The sequence below is a fragment of the Carettochelys insculpta genome, chromosome 1 (genome assembly GCF_033958435.1).
Source record: "Carettochelys insculpta isolate YL-2023 chromosome 1, ASM3395843v1, whole genome shotgun sequence".
Taxonomy (NCBI): domain Eukaryota; kingdom Metazoa; phylum Chordata; order Testudines; family Carettochelyidae; genus Carettochelys; species Carettochelys insculpta.
This window is the reverse complement of record NC_134137.1, coordinates 349,813,268-349,833,144: the sequence shown is the minus strand read 5'-3', so window position 1 is coordinate 349,833,144 and position 19,877 is coordinate 349,813,268. Positions and strand designations below refer to the sequence as shown.

The following is a 19,877-nucleotide window of genomic DNA, read 5'->3' as shown; positions in this document are numbered from 1 at the left end:
CCCAGTGGCAGCATTGAAGTGATGAGGGAGTGGAAGGAAGGAGGAGGGCAGATTTTCTTCAGAGGGGAAACTTTGCAAGGACTGTAGCGGTTCAAACGTGCATAGGTCTCACAGAGGTTTACACGTGCAATTAGCTGACTTACACCAATTTGTGCCCTGCCAATCAAGCAGCAATTTTCACATGGAAAGGCTTCACTTGCAGATTTCATGCCCACCCCAGACACCTTCTTTTGTAAATCTGGTTCTTGGTGTGAACAAGCACGCTCAGAATGACAGAAAGCTTTTTCTTGCGACCTTTTGAATATTTGTGACTTTATACCTGCAAGAGTGCCATTATTGGCAATGAAACTAGCCATGTCGATCGGCTTGTTATCAATGGTGAGGTTCCTCATACAGCCAATAAACTCTCTGTTGTGCACAGGGAAGTCTTCAGGAAGGTTTGGAACACCCCCAAGCAGGAGTGGTCCAGTCAGGTCCAAAGACCTAAAGAAATAAGATATTAATTGGATTATTTTAATGTTATTTCTTTTGGCCTCTTTTACAGTTTATTTACAGGCAAATCTGAGGAAAGAACCCTGAGATATCTGTTTTCTGTTAGAACAGGAACAGAGAGAAAGCCGTGCTAGTCTGTATACTATCAAAACAAAAAAAGCAGTCCAGTAGCACTTTAAAGACTAACAAAATAATTTATTAGGTGAGCTTTCGTGGGACAGACCCACTTCTTCAGACCATAGCCATACCAAAACAGACTCAATATTTAAGGCACAGATAACCAAAAAAGTAATCAAGGTTGACAAATCAGAAGAAAATTATCAAGGTGAGCAAATCAGAGAGTAGAGGAGCAGAAGAGTGGGGTGGGGAGTAGGTTAGATTAAGCCAAGTATGCAAAAGAGCCCCTATACTAACTCAGAAAGGTGATTATTGGCAGCGCTTACCTTCACAAGACTGTAAGAATTGATCTCAATAATCAAAAGGAATCATTATAAAATTAGCTGCAAATCTGTAATTTAGGAAGGTAGGAGTTGCCATACGAACCACGCCAACAGGGTCTAGTATTGGTATCTGATAGTGGTCAGTACTGGCCATGTCAAAAGGTGCACTTGGAAAATTCTGAAAAAAGGCATCTATGGAAGTTTTTTCCTTATCGCAGGCAGTGAGATGTTAATTTATAGACTAAAGAAGGAGGGTTGATATATACACTTTTATTCTAGTTGGTGTAGCTATGCATAATAATCTTATTCACTGACTGGCCTTTTCAATACAATTCATTATTTTATACATTTCTATCATGTCACCCACTGTTCATATTTTCTCTAAACTAAATAAAACTAATCTTTTCAATGCTGCCTCAGACAGAAGCCTTTTCACCTAGCTAATGACTTCCATTGCCTTCCCCTAGATTTTTTTCTATTTCTGCTACTGTTTTCTGAGACAGAACGATGTACCACAATTCATTTGAATGATGAGTCATGTAATATTTTCCATACTGTTTTCTTTTTCTTTATGCAATTTCACGTTATTTGCTTTTCTGACTATTGCTGTACAATGAACAGATGTTTTCAGGGAGTTTTCAACAATGACTCCCAACCATATTTCTTGTATCTTTACTGTTATTTTAGACCTAACCACGTCTAGCCATCCAAATACTCCCTTCTGATATGCACTACCTCTTCTGTCTGTGCTCTGAATTTCATCTGCCAAATTATAGTCAATTTGTTCTCTTATAAACTCTGTGCTAGGCGTTCTTTTCTTCTCACTGTCCAGGCGGTAGCCTTTTGATTGCTCAACTCTTTTTACATATGAGAAGGAATAATACATTTCTGTAAAAAGACCTTACTTTTTAGAGCCGCTTTGAGTCCCTTGGGCCGCACACGTGTAGTTTCCAATGAGACTTCCGAACCGCACAGCCACTGCTGTGTCACAGTCATCCACAGTCACTACTGCCACCTTCTCTCCGGAAGGCCCATGAGGAATTCCTAAGCGTCCAATGTGGGGCTTCAAAACATAAACAACATGTCTGTAAATAATGCTATATGCTCAGATGAACTAGTATACCTGCAATATACCCAGGGAAGCGTCTTCCTGCTTTTAAGATTATTAAAGCAGGCTGTGCCACCAAGCATGCATTAGTTAAGGCAATCTCACTTCCAACTCAAACAAAACAGCTTACTTCCTCTGAGAATAGTAGGAAGCATGCAGAAGGGCAAGATGATGATTTTTCACTCTTGTCTGAATTTGAAAAATAGGTGGGTAGCTTGGCCAAAAGCTACTTATGCCTCGTTTCTATTGAAGAGATCTGGCCAAGCTCACTTCAAACAGTTCCATTTCACCAATGCAGAACAGTCTCCAAACAATTTAACTCCTGTCACCAACTCTCTCCTCTCATCTAAATTGAAGGGCTCACTTAAAATAGTATGGGTCCACTCTTTTTGTTGCAAAAACAGCTTCCATAATATGAACAGACACGATACATCTTAGTAGAGTTAAACACATGACATCAGTTTTGCACCTAAAAAGTTACTGATGGCCCCCTTGCCATAACCCAGCACTGGGTTTTAGAGTGCGAACACCAACAAACAAAGAACAAACCCTCACAGTGACAGTTACTTTGATTTTGGGAAAATTTCAGATCAGGGTCACTATCGTATACCACTGCATCACCCAACTACTGCTGATAGCACTAGGGTTACCTCAGAGTCCCTCCAGCTCCTGCCAGCAGCTGAGCTAGCCCCTCTGCAAGGAGACAGAATGACCTCTGGCCACAAGGAGAGGCAGTTCTATAGAGGCAGCATGGTGTGTAGTGGTCTGGGCTGGGGACCTCTCCCAGCTCTGACAATCAGTCCTTCAACCACCTTGCTTCAATCACACAGACCAATGTTTTCAAATAGTTTTGTGGGTGCCGGGAGGACTGATCAAAAATATTTTGCAGGGTTGGCAACACGCTGTAAGGCCATTTCTGTCTATCTAGATACTCACAATGCCCTCACCACTACAGCTTGGAGCTCCTCACTAGCATTAAAATAACTTTCTCCTCAACACCCCATGAGGCAGAGGGATGGGACTTTGTAAACAGAGAAATGAGGGAGGGAGAAATTAAAGGATTTATAGTCACAAAAGTCAACGGTAACACCAGGAACTGAACACAAAGCCCAGCTTCAGTTTCCAACCACAAAAATATCCTTTGTCTCTTTATAGCTCCATGAACTTCAAAGAAATTAGTTCAGTCTGACTTCTGAGTAACTCAGAGCAGAACACAAAAAGTTAAAGATTTGTGGTACAGACTGACAGAGGAATACATCTTTGCAAGATACAAAGTAAGAATGCAATGAGGTGAGGGAGGTAATATCTTATTCATCTAACCAAATAACAACAACTGAATAAAGTCATTTTTCGTATTTCATACCTGTCAAAAGCAACTGAATCCTAGTGCTCTAATTTTACATCTTCTATGTGAAAACTGTATATAAGCTGCTGTGCAGAATGAGCCAAATAATTTTATTCATGTCCCAGTTGGGTCAATGGGCTACTTAGCATTTAAAGTCCACCACATTACATATTTGAAATCAGACAGCTATTCTGATGATCCTTTGATCATCAATATTAGCAACTGTTGAAAAAAATAAGGATGCTTTAACCGGAGATGGACTCCTGTCATGACACCTTTCTTCCAGTACTGAATTTATAGGGTGACTGCATTTCCTTATGCTGAATAAGGAAAAATTACTCTTATTCAGGTGAATTCAATGGCAGCCATACAAACCTTCAAATTAACATCAAGTTGACTGAGACCCTGTTAAAAAGAAATACTGCAAAGTTGGAGTCTTTTCATTTACCTTCTCATCTTTAAAGTTCACATGGGGAAGGGCAACATACATTACTACCCCCGCACTCCACCCGCATACAAACACGAGGAGGGGTGACATGCACACACTCCCATATACCTCTCTAACACAGTGGGGAGACCGACTGACCCAGCCTGCCCTGCCTGGTGCTCTCCACCCTCCATGCCTGGCTGAGCCCCTGGACTATACCTGCCTCTAATGCTACCTGGCAATGCATCTACCCAAGACACATTCCCCCCAGGATGAGGCCAGCAGCAGCCTTTCAACACTGTGCAGCAAGGGAGGAGATGGCAGATGCCTTCAGCTGCAGGGAAGGGATTTGGCTCGTGTCTTTGCAGAGATCTTCTCTTTCCTTGCACCTGTGCGACTGGAAGCAGCTTGTTTTTTTCCTGCCTCCAGTTTCCAAAGGCATTAACACTTCTAGGAAGCTGCTGGCCAACAACTTAACCCAGCCGCCTTCTCTACCCTGACTACAGTGCAGGTGGTAAGGGGTTAAATGATATGTTGTGAATCAGGGCCCAGAGAGCCTGACTGGTGAACCAGGTTTTAGTGAACCTGGTGGGCAGCATGGACGGGTGCCTAGCGGACAGAGCTCATTCTCCCAAGTGCTGGGATCCAGAGTGGGGCGCAGGCAAAGAAGATGCTAAGGCCGTGTCCTGGGGACTGCTGTAGAGCCTTCATGGGTGCAAACAGGATGGAAATTGCTTCCCTGAACCCACAACACTTCAGAGCTTAGCTGAGGGGCAGAGAAGCAACTCAGTGCCAGTGCTAAGTGATGATTTGGCACATGCAGGGCTAAACTGCTCTGGGCCAGTGCCCCAGGCTGGAGGATCCTGGGTTTTCCTGGGGTGCCGGCCCAGTCAGAGGCAGTAGGGGAAGTAATGAGCCTGCTGGCCAGGCTGTTGGTGCACTGAGTGCTCTGAGCAGGGACTAGTTCTCTGAACATTGCTGTGAGTGAGTGGGACACACCTGTTGGGGTGGGATGGAGATTATGGAGGAACAGCAGGGCTGGAGGGAAGGAGCAAAGCAGAGAGAAGACAGTGAGAGGGGACAGCGTCTAAAGAGCTGATGGGTGTGGCACAGAGAAGACACATAACTGGTCACCATCTGGTGCCTGCCGATACTAACTAACCACCACAGCTGAGAGGGCATAGCCAGGCTGTCCAGAGAAAGGACAGGGCCTTGCTGGCGGACAGCCCTCATGTAGCAAGGGCTGTGCTAATGGAGCAGCAGGGAAGTGGTTGATCCCACACATTGCATCTTTCCCTGCCACAAGCTTGCCACACACACCCCACTCCACTGGCCACTGAACCTCCCCTCTCAAAACTACTGGGCGGGTGGCTGGCGAGCACAGATCTGGACAGTGACATGACAGTAATGATGAGAGAGATTGGGGAGAAGACAGAAAATATGGGACAATTTGCTCATTTTTAAGAAAAAATAAGGACTCCTACAGGAGGGATTAAATATAGTATTGACCCTTAAAAAACAAGACTTCTATTCCCCCTTTATATTGCCACCTAGCAAGGAACAATGGGATAACAGATCAGTTCTGTCAATTTCAGGTTTTGTATGTATAAAGGTACTGAAATGACTACCAGTTGCATCATCTGCAAAGAACAGCAGTTCTGAAGTTAAATATACTGGTGCACAAAAACATTTTAAAACTAAGTTTCCTGGTATCAAACAATTCCAGTTGGTGGAAAAGTATTTTCCATTTCCTCTGTCACCAGCTAACATGACTACATAGTTTGGCAGCTGTTTACAGAAAGATTACATGATATTAAGGCATGCTTTGTTTCCTACATTCTGTAAGATACATGGCAGTCTAATTCACAATTGATTGGGAGCACACATTGATGCGATTCTGAAAATGTTAGTAACAAGATGGTCAAAAGTAAGGAATTAATAAATAAAAATATTCTAGCTAATAGCAAGGCCGCCTTCTACAAAATTATAATTTACATTTTTGGTACTAATGTTACACATCTGGAGGAAAAACTTCATATTTAAGTTCAAGATGTTTTCTTAAAACAAGTCTTGTATTAAATTAGAAGCACCAGAGAAATTGGTAGAGAGGACATCTCCCTCCACTGGAGGAGTTTGCCAACAGTTAGCCAGGCTTGCAACCTTGATTTCCTATTGAATCCACAGCTGCCTCTGGATATCAGATGGCTCCAGTGGCCACCGCAGCTTTTTTTGTCCCTTGTATTTGACTAGGAGTTGCACCTTCTTCTTTTAACTGATACTTTGCCACAATGAACCTGACCTTTGACATCTTAAGATCAGATGACCGACATATACTCTACTACGGTTCTTAGAGCTACATCTTAAGTCCTTAAGAGCTTGGAAGCTTAAACTGATGCAGACTATGGCAGGCTTTTGGTTACCGAGGGGTCCCCAATTACAGAACTTGCTTCTCACCTCAGTTCAAGGAAGCCTGAATTTTCTGACTTCCTCATTACGCTGTTTATTCTCCCACACTTCCCCTGAAGGGGCAGGATATCTGACAGACTGGCTGGGCCCTTAGCCAGGTGTGCGTGTGGCAGAGGGAAGGAGTCAGCTCTGAGCTCCTGGAAGGAGCAGGGCCTTCAGCTGGAACGGCTGGGGCAGCCAGCCTACAGCACTGCCAGAAGTGCACTATTCCTCCTGTCCCCTGTCCCCCAGCAGCCTTCAGAGCTGCCCACACAGCACTCCAGCAGCAGTTTAAAGGGCCCCAGGCACCAGATGTTGCTGCAGTAACAGCAGAGAATCCCTAGATCCCTATGAATTGCTGGGCCTGGCGGAAATTGCCCTCCTCAAACCCACTCCAGGTTAGCTGGCCTTAAAGAGACAGAGTTGTAGGTGATTTAGTGGGATATGTGGTGTCCTTTTTTCCTTTTTCAATATGGCTATAATACCCATCTGCCCAACACCAAGCATGGGGCGTACATTAAAACAAAACATTTAAAATCATAAGTAAATATTTAAGCTGCTCCCTTTTATGAAGGGTGCAAAGCAAAACATGTCAGGAATAAGAGAAGGTAAACTGGTGAGACTAAATGACAGAAAACAAAAGCATTTGGGTTTGGACCTCACTCCTATGGAAGAGAAATGGGAGTTCTGCCATTGACCTCAACAGGAGCTGGGCTGGAGCCTTACCAAAGAGAGGTTCATTTGGCACAAAATAGCAATAGCCAAACTATTATTCTCTGACTTCTCTTAGGACCATGATGAAGGGAGATTTTCAAGGACACAAGTGCGAGCTAGGTGCACCGTTCCCATGATTTTAAAGGGAACTGGACAACATCCTGCCCTTTGTGCCTTTGAAAATCTCCCCCTGAAATATCTTGCTACCTAAAAGCCAAGTTGCATTAGCTTTGTTGTTCAGTAATTCTGCATTCATGAGTAAATGTCCAGTGTGGTGTGCAGGAATTTACCAGCATGACTCCCATTAATGTTAATAGAAGTCATGTAACTAAGTCCCCGCTCACAGAGCTGAAAATGTACCTTTGCTCTAGCCCTAAGGGTTGCCTTTGCACATAGTGTTTGTGTGGAGATAGGCTGGGGTTCAACCTTTGAAGACCACATGCTGTAAAAGTGAGAAATGTGCAGAAGTATCAACAACACAAGAAATAAAAAAAACTATGTAGAAGAATTCATTCTATGAACACAAATCAGGAAAGAAGCTGATTCTTCCTGGTTTCATAACAAAAAGCTGCAGTTTACAGAGTATTCTCGTCAATATTGTGTCCCATGTTCAAACGTGTTGCACCAATTCTTATTTGTGAACAACCTTACAGATTCCCATCTTGATTACACAAGTTTAAGAGCAGCCCTGACTAAGCAATGAGCCATATTCCTTTGGAAGCCAGGAATCCCTCATTTCTAATCCCACTTGGCACAATGACTCACTCTACAGCCTAGACATGTCACTTAGCTTCCATGTATTTTACTTCCCCCCACCTGTAAAATAGCAATAACAATGCAAATTATCAGCAATGGAATGTTGAGTGGCACTGTTCACATTTTTAAAGCTCTGTGGAAATTGTGTATGCTAATTGCCATTATTCGAGGGAAATAAATATTATGTAGCCATTTTAAGGAGAGGCTATCTGAGGGTTAGGGTTTAATTCACGACATTCCCTATAACATAGAGGGAATGATTGTTAGCCCTATGATTATAATGGACACATTCCCAAGCCCCTGGCCTGTTTAATCAGACTGCCTCTCTTCTTCAGACCATGATGAAGGAACCTGTGAGATGCCTCTGGCTCAATAAATGACATCAAATGTGATCTGGAGGAACCATCTTCTCATGGCCCAGAGATAAAGATCATATTCTTCTAGGTACCAATTTTCTAGTTCTAGGGCCTATAACAGACTGTAAGAGACAACACCACACATTTTCTATTCAAGATGTAGGTCAGATTCTAGTAAGAGCCAGCTGAGGAGTAGCACTCGATCTGGCCCTCCCCCTTATTTTTCAATATACATATAGGTACTCTCACAGATGTATATTCAGACACTAAAATGCTGTTAATCTGAAAGGGTGAAATTTCAGTTTTGCAGCGATAGTGTAATCAGAATGTGTGTCTGTTTTATAGTCTGCAAATGAGCTGTCTTTTCTGTCAGCATCTCACTTTAAAAGTCAGAAACTATGCTAATTGATGTATTTCAGTATGATTTAAAAGTTCCAGCCACTGAATGCAAGCATTTAAATCACTCATGTTCCAGTCAGTTATCCATTAAGGGTACAGATGGTCTCACAGTAAATACTGTAGACAAGAGATGCACAGATTAAGGGATAATGCAGGCTCTGTCTTAAACACTTAATGGCTACAATTTTTTTTTAAGTATCAATTATATTTCTCAAATGTCACAACTTCAGTTCAATGTCTAGTTTAACAAAATAGTCCAAGCTTCTGTGGATTTATTTATTTGTAAATAAATGAGATCCACAAAATTGTACTTAACAATAATGTCTGCAAAGTAAAAGCCATATTTTTTGGAGAGTGAGTGGCAGAGGTTGGACCACAACTCTAGATTTCCTTCTATGTGCTTAAGCCTCTCCAGAGCCCCTGGCTTTTATGGTGGAATCCCCATAATTTCCTTCATTAGTGTCACCTTTCACAAAATTCAGATGTGTACCTTTTAGAGTGGAAGTGCCCACTTCATTTTCGCAAACATCCCAAGAGTAAAAAATATTTTTTCACTCAACCTCATAAAACTTCTCCACTTTCATGGCTGTTTCAGGAACTCAACCCAGACTCATTTCAACAATAAACATTTCTATTATAAATACATCAGTTTGCTCTGGCCTCTTGGCTTCCTTTGAAGCAACTGACAACAGTGGAAAACTACTTTACAGCAAACTGTAGACAAGAACAACAGTCTGAAAAATATAAATGAGTACCCTTGAAAGGGAGACACAACAAACCCAGTTAAGCTTGGCATATGGCAATCCATTCTTCTCAGAGGACAGATATGATGGTGCACATTATAAACATACTCTTTCTTTAACTCACTGCACAAAAACATCTATTTTAAATAGCGAAGCTATTAGACCTATGTGCTTTTCAGTGTCAAGACTAAATATACAGTTTAACTTGTTTGTCATTATCACAACTTATTTTTAAAAAGAAAAGCCATTCCAAACACAACACTATCTTTTCTCTATGAAAGCTTCCAAGTTTTTTGCCTTTTAGTCAATAAGTCACACATTGTTTTTGTTAATGAGTAGCTAATGATATATTGAGAGTTTTCCGGGGCTAAAGGTTAAAAAAAATCTGCTTCCTAGCTGTCCTTTTTTAAATTAACATTTTTCCAGACTTGTTTTAGCTCAAAAAATATTAGTGGTTTTCTAGGGTGAAATGCAGCATGTTCATATACTTTCAAACCAACTTATTTCCCAGTAATCTAGCCCTAGTAATAATCAGCAGAAAGTTGAGCACCCTCCAAAGTCTTCTGCAGACGCTGAAGGTTTGTGGTGCTGTTTTGGTTTAAATATGCTCAGTCTCATTAGGCAGCTAGCCATGCTGAGAGAATCCTTTCATTAGCTTATTGGCCTCAGTTCAACTATCTACCCAGGAAAGTCGGGCGGGGGGAAACCCTTCAGATTCCCAGGCAATGCTTCACTGCTTCATTGGTCAAAAAGCTCGTTAACTGCCAGCTATGGACACCATCTTGTTGGGCACAGTAGTGGGACTCAACCCTCCCCAAGTAAGGCAGCAGCAAATAAACAAATTTGAAACAACAAATAAAGCAGCAGGAACCAAAAAAGTGTGACATTTATAACACAGGGGGAAAGAAATTGAGGAATGCCAAACAAATTAAATGCTGCTACTTGGACTTATAGACTGCACTGATCAGAAGTCAGTCAGGCAACCAGAAACTGGGCCACATTCGGACAAACAAACTAAAGTTAATTTCTGCTTTGGAAAACTACCAACTGGTGATTTGTAGAGAAAAAATGAACAGCGCCTTTAAAACAAGCCAGTAAAAAGAATGGAGAAGTCATCACATATTTCCACGCTAATGCATTCCAATAGTCACCAAGGGCAAGTACGACAAACTATTACACACACACTTGTCACTCCTTTGATGTGCATTATTCTTTCATTCATCAACAAGGCAATTTTTGGCACACGCTTGGATTTTCATTTTGATTCTGTACACATCTGTAAGAATTTTTGATAGCAAAAAAGCACTTTCCAGTCAATGGATCAAAGGCTGCAAAAACCAAAGACCAAATAACCATATTATTCCTTTTCCCAGGCAAAGACATAGGGACGTCTTTGGATGCCGCATACCCAGGGGTTCAGGCTGGGTCATGACCCTCAGATTGCATGGAGTGGTCAACTCCTTATGGCTCTGTACAGAGCCTGAACTTAGAAGTTCATACAGCTTGACTCACTGGTGGCTTTCTACATGGTCAATTATGAGATGCTGCTCATCTCCCTACAAGATCTAGCTTAGCAGTGTTCAACAGTAATTCAAGGACTGCCACACTTGAGGTTGTCATCCTTCTATATTTGCCACAGGTCCCCTCCCTGCAGGCTCTATCAGTGACCTCCCCCTTCCCCACGGCCAGGCACACCAAGCCCCCCTCCCAGCTCTAAATGAATGCCCTCCCCCAGAGCTAGGCACCCCCAGAGCTGCTGCCATTGGAGTTTGGGCCGCCAGGGTCGCAGGAACTGTGCTGTTCCGGGCTGGGGTCTCCGGGGCCTCAGACATTGCGCCAGGTCTCCAGAGCCAGGCTCGGCCACAAGCAGCAGGGCAGCAGGAACCGGAGGAGCTGCACTAGAGCCATGCCAGGGCCAGAGAAGCTGCAGGAGCAGTGCAGCTGTGCCAGGGCGGAAGCAGCTGCAAGAGCAGCGGGGATGTGCTGGGGCTGAAGGAGCAGGGCTGCTCCTAGCTGGAGCTGCAGAAGCCACACTGGGGAAAGAGCTGCAGGGGCCGTCTCTGCTGCCGCCACCACGTGCTTGTCCCACCAAGTGGTGGGGCGCATCCGCAGAGTGGATAGCGGACACTCCCCATGTGCGACTCTGATGAGCTGCATTTTTCCACACCGTGGTGTCCTGTGTGCCACACGTGGTGAACAGGACACTGCGGATCGAGCTGAAGTGAATGGTGTAGCTCTCCCCTGGTTTTCATCAAATCTTCCAACCACACACAAAAATGATCATAGGCAGCAGCTTCTCATCCTCACAAGCTCTCACCTATGGAGTCCCCCAGAACTATTTCTGTCCTCTCTCCTTTTCAACACGTGACATCTTGGGAAGAAATTTTGCAATGCCACTCATGCTCTGGTGGCACTAAACTGTACATTTCCTATCCAGAACAAATGACCAACATCCTCACAGGTATGACAAACCTCCAGCAAAAGACATATTAAAACAGAACCTTTATATAGTACGATGTTTGTCTGTATATTTATAGAGTTACAATTCATACCACGTTATGGGATTCTTAGAGAATGAAAATGAGGCTGTGGCTGAAGTGGGGGTGAGGAAGGGATTGCTGGTCTAGGAAGGAAGCTTAGAAAGGATGGGAAGCATGAGGAGAGGAACAAGCAGGTTGTGAATCATAGCAGGTAGAAACTGTGGGGGCAGGCAGGATGGCAAGTTGCATGAGAAGCTGCTGTCTATTATCATTGTGGGTTTGGAGCCCAACCATTGCTGTATCAGTGTCCTACAATACTTACAAATAGCAAAATGTGCTACTCTTATTCACATTGAAGAATATCTCACTTAGGAGATAGGAATAGTTCCATTTCCTTCCATAGACCAATTTGTTAAGAAGGCTATTGATTCATCCCAGTTAACTTGTGATTAACGCAAAAATTAATTACAATTTAAAAATTAATTGCAATTAATCACAGTTTTAATCAGACTGCTAAATAAGAGAATACCAATTGCAATGTATTAAATATTTTGGATGTTTTTCTACATTTTCAAATATATTGACTTTAATTACACCATAGAATACAAAGTACATGTACAATACACAGCTTTCTCTATATTATTGCTTTTGATTACAAATAATTGCACTGGAAAAATGATAAAAATAATATTTTTCATTCACCTCCTAAAAGTATTATAGTGCAATCTCTTTATTGTAAAAGTGCGACTGACAAATGTGGAATTTTGTGTAACTTAACTGCACTCAGAACCAAAACAATTCTTATCTGTCGTGCTTACGAGTCCACCCAGACCTACTTCTTTTTCAGCCAATCACTAGGGCAAATAAGTTTGTTTAGATTTATGGGAAATAATACTGCCCACTTCTTATTTACAATGTCACCACAAAATGAGAAAAGGCATCCCCTGGGACTCCTGTAACTGGCACTGCAAGGTATTTACATGCCAAATATAATGACCATTCATATGCTCCTTCATGCTTTGGTCACCATTCCAGGGGACATGCTCCCATGCTGAAGATGCTTATTAAAAAGAGCGCTTTAATTACATTTGTGACTGAACAACCCTGGGGAAGAACTGTAGGTCACTAGCTCTGTTTTGCCATTTATTTCATGTTCGAGTAATCTTATATGATGACTTAGTACATGTTCATTTTACGAACATTTTTGCTGAAGATTTGACAAACGACAACAAAGGTACCAATATGAGATTTCTAAAGATAGCTCCAGTACTTGACATCTAGATTTAAAAATCTGACAAGCCTTCCCAAATTTGAGGGGAAGGAGGTGTGGAGCATGCTCTCAGAAGTCAAAAGAACAACATTCTGGCATAGAAAATACAGAAGTGGAACCACCAAAGAAGAAATTTAACCTTCTGCTAGGGGCATCTGATTCAGATGATGAAAATGAACAAGAGTTGAGCTGAACTTCACTGGGTTGTTATCGAGCAGAAACCATCACCAACATGGACATGTGCTCTGGAATGATGACTGAGCCATTAAGGGACACATGAATTTGGCATGTAAATGTCTTGCAACCCTGGCTACAACAGTGACATGTGAATACCTGTTCTCTCTTTCCAGTGACATTCTGAGTACGAAGAAGACATCATTATCTTCTGCAAATATAAACAAATTTTTTTATCTGAGAGACTGGCTGAGTATGAAACAGGACTGAGTGGACTTATGGGCTCTAAAGTTTTACACTGTTTTATTTTTAATGTCATTATTTTGTACAACATTTTGCATTCGTAAATTCAGTGAATTCACCATAAAGGGTGCCTGTATCAGGTGAACTGAAAAATACTTTTTTTTTTTTTACAGTTCAAGTATTTGTAATCAAAAATACATATAAAGTGAACACTGTATGTTTTGTGTACTGTCTTGTAACTAAAATAAAAAATATTTGAAAATGTAGGTAACATCCTCTCTCTCTCTCTCTCTATATATATATATATACATATATATATACACACAAATGGCATTCTAACAGTATGATTAATCATGATTGTGATTTTTAAAAAAAAATCATGTGATTAATCACTATTTTTAAAAATCATGTGACAACCTTGTTTGCTAAGTATCATTCAGTATGAGTAAAAGTGACAGTCTGGCCTTCAGAAATGAGCTCACCCCCTCTCTCTTGGTTCAATAAACGTACTTTCCATGATTGTTTCACATTAATGGCTTTTGGAAGGGTCCCAGAGCAGTTCAGGATGATTCCTGTGTGGCCAGGTGCAAAACAGTTTCTCTAACACACTGATCTTCACTGCCAGAGATGTGAAATACTTTAAGAACTCCTCTGTAAATCAGTGAGTTCCTCTAGGTTTCTGTGCGACTAAATACAGATAAGAGTGCACTTCAAAGTGCTGCACTGAATTCCTGAGGTGCCATTTAAATGACTCTTCTAGAAGCCATGCACAGTGCTATTTTTTTTCTCATTAAAGTAGATTACAAAGAAGATCTGCTCTAATTACAACAGCAAGGAGACCTGCTGCAATAAAGGTCACACCTGCTTTGAAACAGAAGAGTAGTAAAATTGAAGATTACTATTTTAAATGTCCTTTTATTATTACATGCACTGCACTTGGTAAAAAGTTGTAATGTAGTCTGAAAGGACTGGAAGTGCCAAAGGCTTCCAGCCCTGGTTTTTGATGTTTATAAGAGACAATGTTCAGCCAGGATTAATGTGGAAAAAAACCACTAATAGTCAATAAAAGAATACCGTCTAATACAGTAGCTACAGAATGACCAGGGCTAAAACCTTAATCCTTCACACCCACATTTGGTGCACGTTGCCATATGCTTGTGTCTGCCTACTCAAGAGCTGACTTTCCAAAAGGAAACAGAAGGGCTGAAAGGGTCCTTGAGAAGTCATCAAGTCAAATCCCCTGCACAGAGGCAGGACCAAATAAACAGATTATCTAGGACAGGTGTTCATCTAGCTATTTTTAACCCCCCTCCCCAATTAGGGGATTCCACAACCCCTTGATAAGCCTATTCCAGAACTTTGCCACCTTTCTAAATTAGCAACAAAGGGTCCTGTGGCACCTTATAGAGTAACAGAAAAGTTTTGAGCATGAGCTTTCGTGAGCACAGACTCACTTCATCAGATGCTGGTCAGCATCTGATGAAGCGAGTCTGTGCTCACGAAAGCTCATGCTCAAAACTCTTCTGTTAGTCTATAAGGTGCCACAGGACCCTTTGTTGCTGTTACAGATCCAGACTAACATGGCTACCCCTCCGATACTTTCTAAATTGTAATTTTCCCCTAACATCTAGCCTATATCACCCTGATGCAAATTAAACCCATTATTTCTTGCTCTACTTTCAGCAGACAGGGAGAATAGTTGATCATCACCTTCTCTACAACGATTCTTAATATATTTGCAGACTGTTAACAGGTCTCCACTCAGTCTTTTCTCCAGATGTTCCAAAAGACTAAATGTCCAGAGTTTTTTTTAATTGTTCCTTACAGATCAGGTTTATTAAACCTTTTGTAACTTCTACTGCTCTCTTCTGGACTCTCTCCAATTAGTCTGCATCTTTATTAAAGCGTGACACCCAGAACTGAACACAGCACTCCATCGCTGTGAAGTAAAGAGGTACAGGTTGAACCTCTCAAGTCCAGCACTTTCAGGACCTGACTTGTGCAGAACGAGAGAATTTGCTGGACCACAGGAGGTCGATACTGTCTAGCAGCATTATCTTCACTTCCACTACTTACAGGGCTCTTAGAAGACATTAAGGGGAAAATTACAGTTAAAAAACAGCACAGAAAACAGAGTCAGGATGGGTGGCTGTAAACAAACTTTATGGCACCTTGGGAAACTTGGCCATACATAATAAGTGGCATCCAGCTAACTAAAATCATGCTGGATTACGGATGTCACTGGTTCAGAGAGTGCCTGACTAGGGAAGTTCAAACTGTAAAACCAATTCTGACATCTTACATACAACCACTTTTATTAATATACCTCACAGTAATCCTAGCCATTTTTCCAACTGCATCATATTGATGACCCTTGTTAAACCTGTAATCCACCATAACCCTCAAATTCTTTTCAGCAATTTTACCACCTACCCACTGTTCTCATTTTGTAGCTGTGCATTTGATACGTTTCCTATGTGAAGTACTTTGCACTGTTTTTTACTGAATTTCGTCTTGTTGATATCAGGCTGATTCTACAATTTTTCAAGATTGTACAGAAATCTAATCCTATCTTCCAAAGTGCTTGCAATCCCTCCCAGCTTGGAGTCATCTGCCAATTTTATAAGCATGTGCTCTTCTCCATTATCCAAGTCATTATCCAATGCAAATGTTGACTAGTACCATACAGCCTGACCCCTACAGTGCCCCACTAGATAGCAAACCATTAATAGTTACTCTTTGTGCACAGTCTTTCAATGACAGTTTTGTCTGCTTAGGATCGAATAAAGGCTTCAGGTCCTGACCTAGCTTGCAATATACAGACCTCTTAAATGAAAACGTTGTTCCTTAAGTTTTTTTTATTTGTGCATAAAGAATAAAAGAAAAAAATCCTTTAGATGCTGGCAAGCCAGCGTACGTCACAGACAATAATTAATGAAAAAGCATTTAAAGAGGAGAAATACTTTAAAAGATTATGATTTTGTATGGCCCATTTCTTACCTAAAAGCATAATTGGTCCTTTAAAGCTATTATGGATTATATTTGACCTTGTATGCACAATATCTGAGCAATGTAGCTCTCTAGAGCAGAATACACCTCACAGCTCCATGTCCCCGAAGGACTTTTACACACATACACCCCTCACCCCGACCCCACCACACACCCATATCCACTCCCACCAACATTATGGGACAATGGGATGGTCCAAAAATATCCATTTACATTTGAATAAAAACAGTTTGATTTAAAATTGTAAAAACATTCTGTACAAAACGGGGAAAAACTATACACAAGGTTGGCCTATGCAGTGGGGGTTGGGGGAAAAAGGGGGGAACCTCAAGCCAGACTGGAAAGTGGAGAACTGAAACTTGGAGGAGGGGGACTTCAATGGTAGTGGGGAGGGGAGATCTCAACAGGGATGGGGGGAATTCAGGACCTTAACCAGGAGTGGGGAGGAGGGAATATTATGGTGGGGATCTTAACCAGGAGGCGGGAAGCATATGCTACACCAGGGTTGGAATGGATGGCTGCAAACCCTGTTGGCTCCATGCTCCCCTCCCACCTCTGGTACAGGGTCCCCAGTTGGGCTGTGAAGGAGTGGGCAGCACAGGGAGGCAGGGCCAGGAGGGTGGTCTGGTGGGAGCGGGCTCTGCAGAGGAGTCAGCTGTGGGGACAGAGGAGGAGGCCTGCTTGGTGGAGCGCACAGAGTGGGGGACATGGGTGGGAGTGTGTGTGGTGGGGGAGGAGGCCAGGATTTGTCCAAGGAGCCCAGTGTGCTCCCTCAGGACTTCTGTTACATCCCTGAGGTGCCTCCCATGTCTTCCCCTGCTTCCCTCTGCTAGGTGTACTGGCCATGGTCCATTTGGGGGCAACGCTCAGCAACCTCCATGAGCTAGCAGGGTGCTTCTGTGGTGTTCGCCTGCCGTGTCAACCTCCATCTGCAAGCCCTCTTCTTGGTGCTGGGGTGGTAACCGTTACCCCTCCTCCTCTTCCTGGCTGTGCAGCATCGCGTTCCTCCTATTTTCTTTCAAGAAAGTGTTTTGTGCATAGATGCTTTACGTGGTCTTTTGAAAGAGAGCCAATTTTTTTGAATTTAAGTGCTGGTGTAGACGTAGCTTCCGTGAAATAGATGGCCTTCTACAGACAAAGGGGGTACTTCACATATGGGCTGTTCCCATCACACAGAAATGGAGAACACCTGCCTCTACAGCACCAGAGGTCCCTGTTATGATCATCTAGTCTGACCTCTTAAGTAGTACAAGTCATGAGCATCACCAGTGATTCCCGCATTGAGTCCATAACTCGTGGCTGAGCTAGAACATATCTGCAGGCAAGACATGCAGTGTTGCATTTCTGGATTACAAGTGATGGAGAATCCATCACAGCTCGTGGTAAATTATTCTAGAAGATAATTATCCTTCCTGCTTCTTATTCATACCTGAATTTGTCTCACGTTAGTTTCCCACTAATCCCGCTATGTCTCTTTAGCCTAAGGGAATTCTCAGGGACCCTTCATTTGCTGGGTGATAGAAATGGCTGGTTATAGAATTACAATAGAGTCCCAGGGCTTTTGTCTGGAGGGACTAGGATCGGGCAGATTTGAGGGTGGGCCTCCATACTGGAATGCCAGAGAACAAAACCAAATATCACTTTGTCTGCGAGCATATATTTGAACACTGTTTAATTAGCTGTATTTTGCACTCAGAGTACCATTTTATGTGTTTGATAAACCAAAAAATGGTTTGAAGTTTCAGTCAGTTCTTAACGAATTTCCTTGAAATGCATTCAACAATAGAGCATCTAAATTCTCCTCCATAGGCTTGTAATTGTAACAGCTACACATTTTTCAAAAAGAGCAATGCCACTTAGTGCCACAGAATAATACAAATGACCTATGACATCTATAACCTCCTCTGATTCATGTGACAGATGCTGTATGCGTGCCTCACACTCTAAACGCCATGCTGTTCAGTAATTGTACAGCTGACACAAACTCACCCAAATAAAAAGCACAATAATCTTGCTCTTGGAAGGGGCTCCCCAGGACCAACATAAACCTATCTGACTACCATATCATTAACTCGAGACAAAAACTCCTTGGGTGCTTGAGTGTGAGAGTAAATTTAACAGGCCCCTGCAGGATTCTGATAAACGCATTGTGCATGATAAGTCAACAAAGTGGCTTTTTAGCTGAATCACTTGAGTTGCATTTGAGCTTTGTACATCTGAAAGGCTTCCCACAAGTCTCCCCGGGAAGCGTAGGCTCTCCCCTTATGCAAATAGCCTCAGAAGGGGCCCTTCTAGAATTACAAATGATGGTTTCAAACTCAGTCAAATTCTTCACGTTTTTTGTGTCTTGTAAACCTCCTTATCTGAAATCCATGGCAACAAATTTGATCCCACTGTGGCTTTGAAGAGGAAAAGTCATTCAGTACGAACGGGCTCCTGCTGAGAGCTCTTTTGGTGCTGTGCTGAGGATTGCCAGCTTGCCTGCGGCAGGACAGCTCACCCCAACAGTCTGAGAATGCATTTCATTGGTTACTAACCATTAACAATGAGAAGAGATATACAAGGGACACAAGATGCACAGGTCACTGGATACTATATTACTGATGATTGGAACATCTGATTTGTTCCAGATAAAAGTCCATTTTGGAAATGAATTGAACAAAACCAATCCTGTCCACCTATTTCAGTACCATGCTCCAGTCTAGAAAGAGGATTTGTGTGCATCTGTAAGCCTTGGAGCCAAAACAAATGTACATTTAGAAGCCTGGACTCAGTAGATGGGGAAGGCTGCTGCAGACACGTACTCAAAGCAGCTGTGGTGTTCCTGACTGCATGTCATTTCCCACTTTTCAAATATCTTTTCTCCACAAATATATTGCTTGATATCATTGTTAATCTTTTGAGCCTGAGCTGCATCTCACCAATAGCCAGCAAAAGTCAGAGGACTGAAATGGAGTTATTTAGTACCTATACAACATTGACCCGCGTGGCGCCAAACTGGGCCACTAAGGGTCTGTCTATACTTTGAGCTAGATATGTCACTTCCATCACGCTAGCCTGCTAAAAACAGCTGTGGCAGCGCAAGTGGCAGGAGGCACTAGCTATGCGGAAGAAATGCCCAGGCTCTCAGATTAGTCCATACTCTGGGCCACCGGCCTGACTCCATTCTAGTGCTAACACTCTAGCTGTGTAAAACCTAACACAAGTATGTCTCTGGAGCGCAAAATCATGGCCCCGGCTCCAAGCAAAGACACTCTCTTAGCCACTGGCAGAGTGAGCAGAGGTCTGGCACTGCACCATCTCTCAGATGAGTGCACAGGGGAACTATACAGGCAGCCTTATCCTTGTTTCCGGTGAGCTGAGATGAAAGGGAAGGAGGTGAGTCCATAGCTTTGCATTCTCCTGCTCCCTTTGGGGCACTAGGTAGTTAGCAGCTATCCCTTCATACCCCCATGCACAGAAATGGTAATGTGACA

General features: G+C 42.6%; 1 protein-coding gene across 4 annotated transcripts in view; it reads right to left on the bottom strand.

The window, feature by feature from the left end:
• The window catches only part of CELSR1 (cadherin EGF LAG seven-pass G-type receptor 1), a 273,373-nt gene that overhangs the window by 72,866 nt on the left and 180,630 nt on the right, over nt 1-19,877 (bottom strand). For all 4 annotated transcript variants that reach the window (XM_075015986.1, XM_075016015.1, XM_075015995.1 and 1 more), the window contains exons 6-7: nt 1,838-1,995; nt 320-483 (exon numbers count right to left, since the gene is read on the bottom strand). In XM_075015986.1, the coding sequence (XP_074872087.1) occupies nt 320-483; nt 1,838-1,995 (322 nt within the window). The remainder of the gene's footprint in view (nt 1-319; nt 484-1,837; nt 1,996-19,877) is intronic.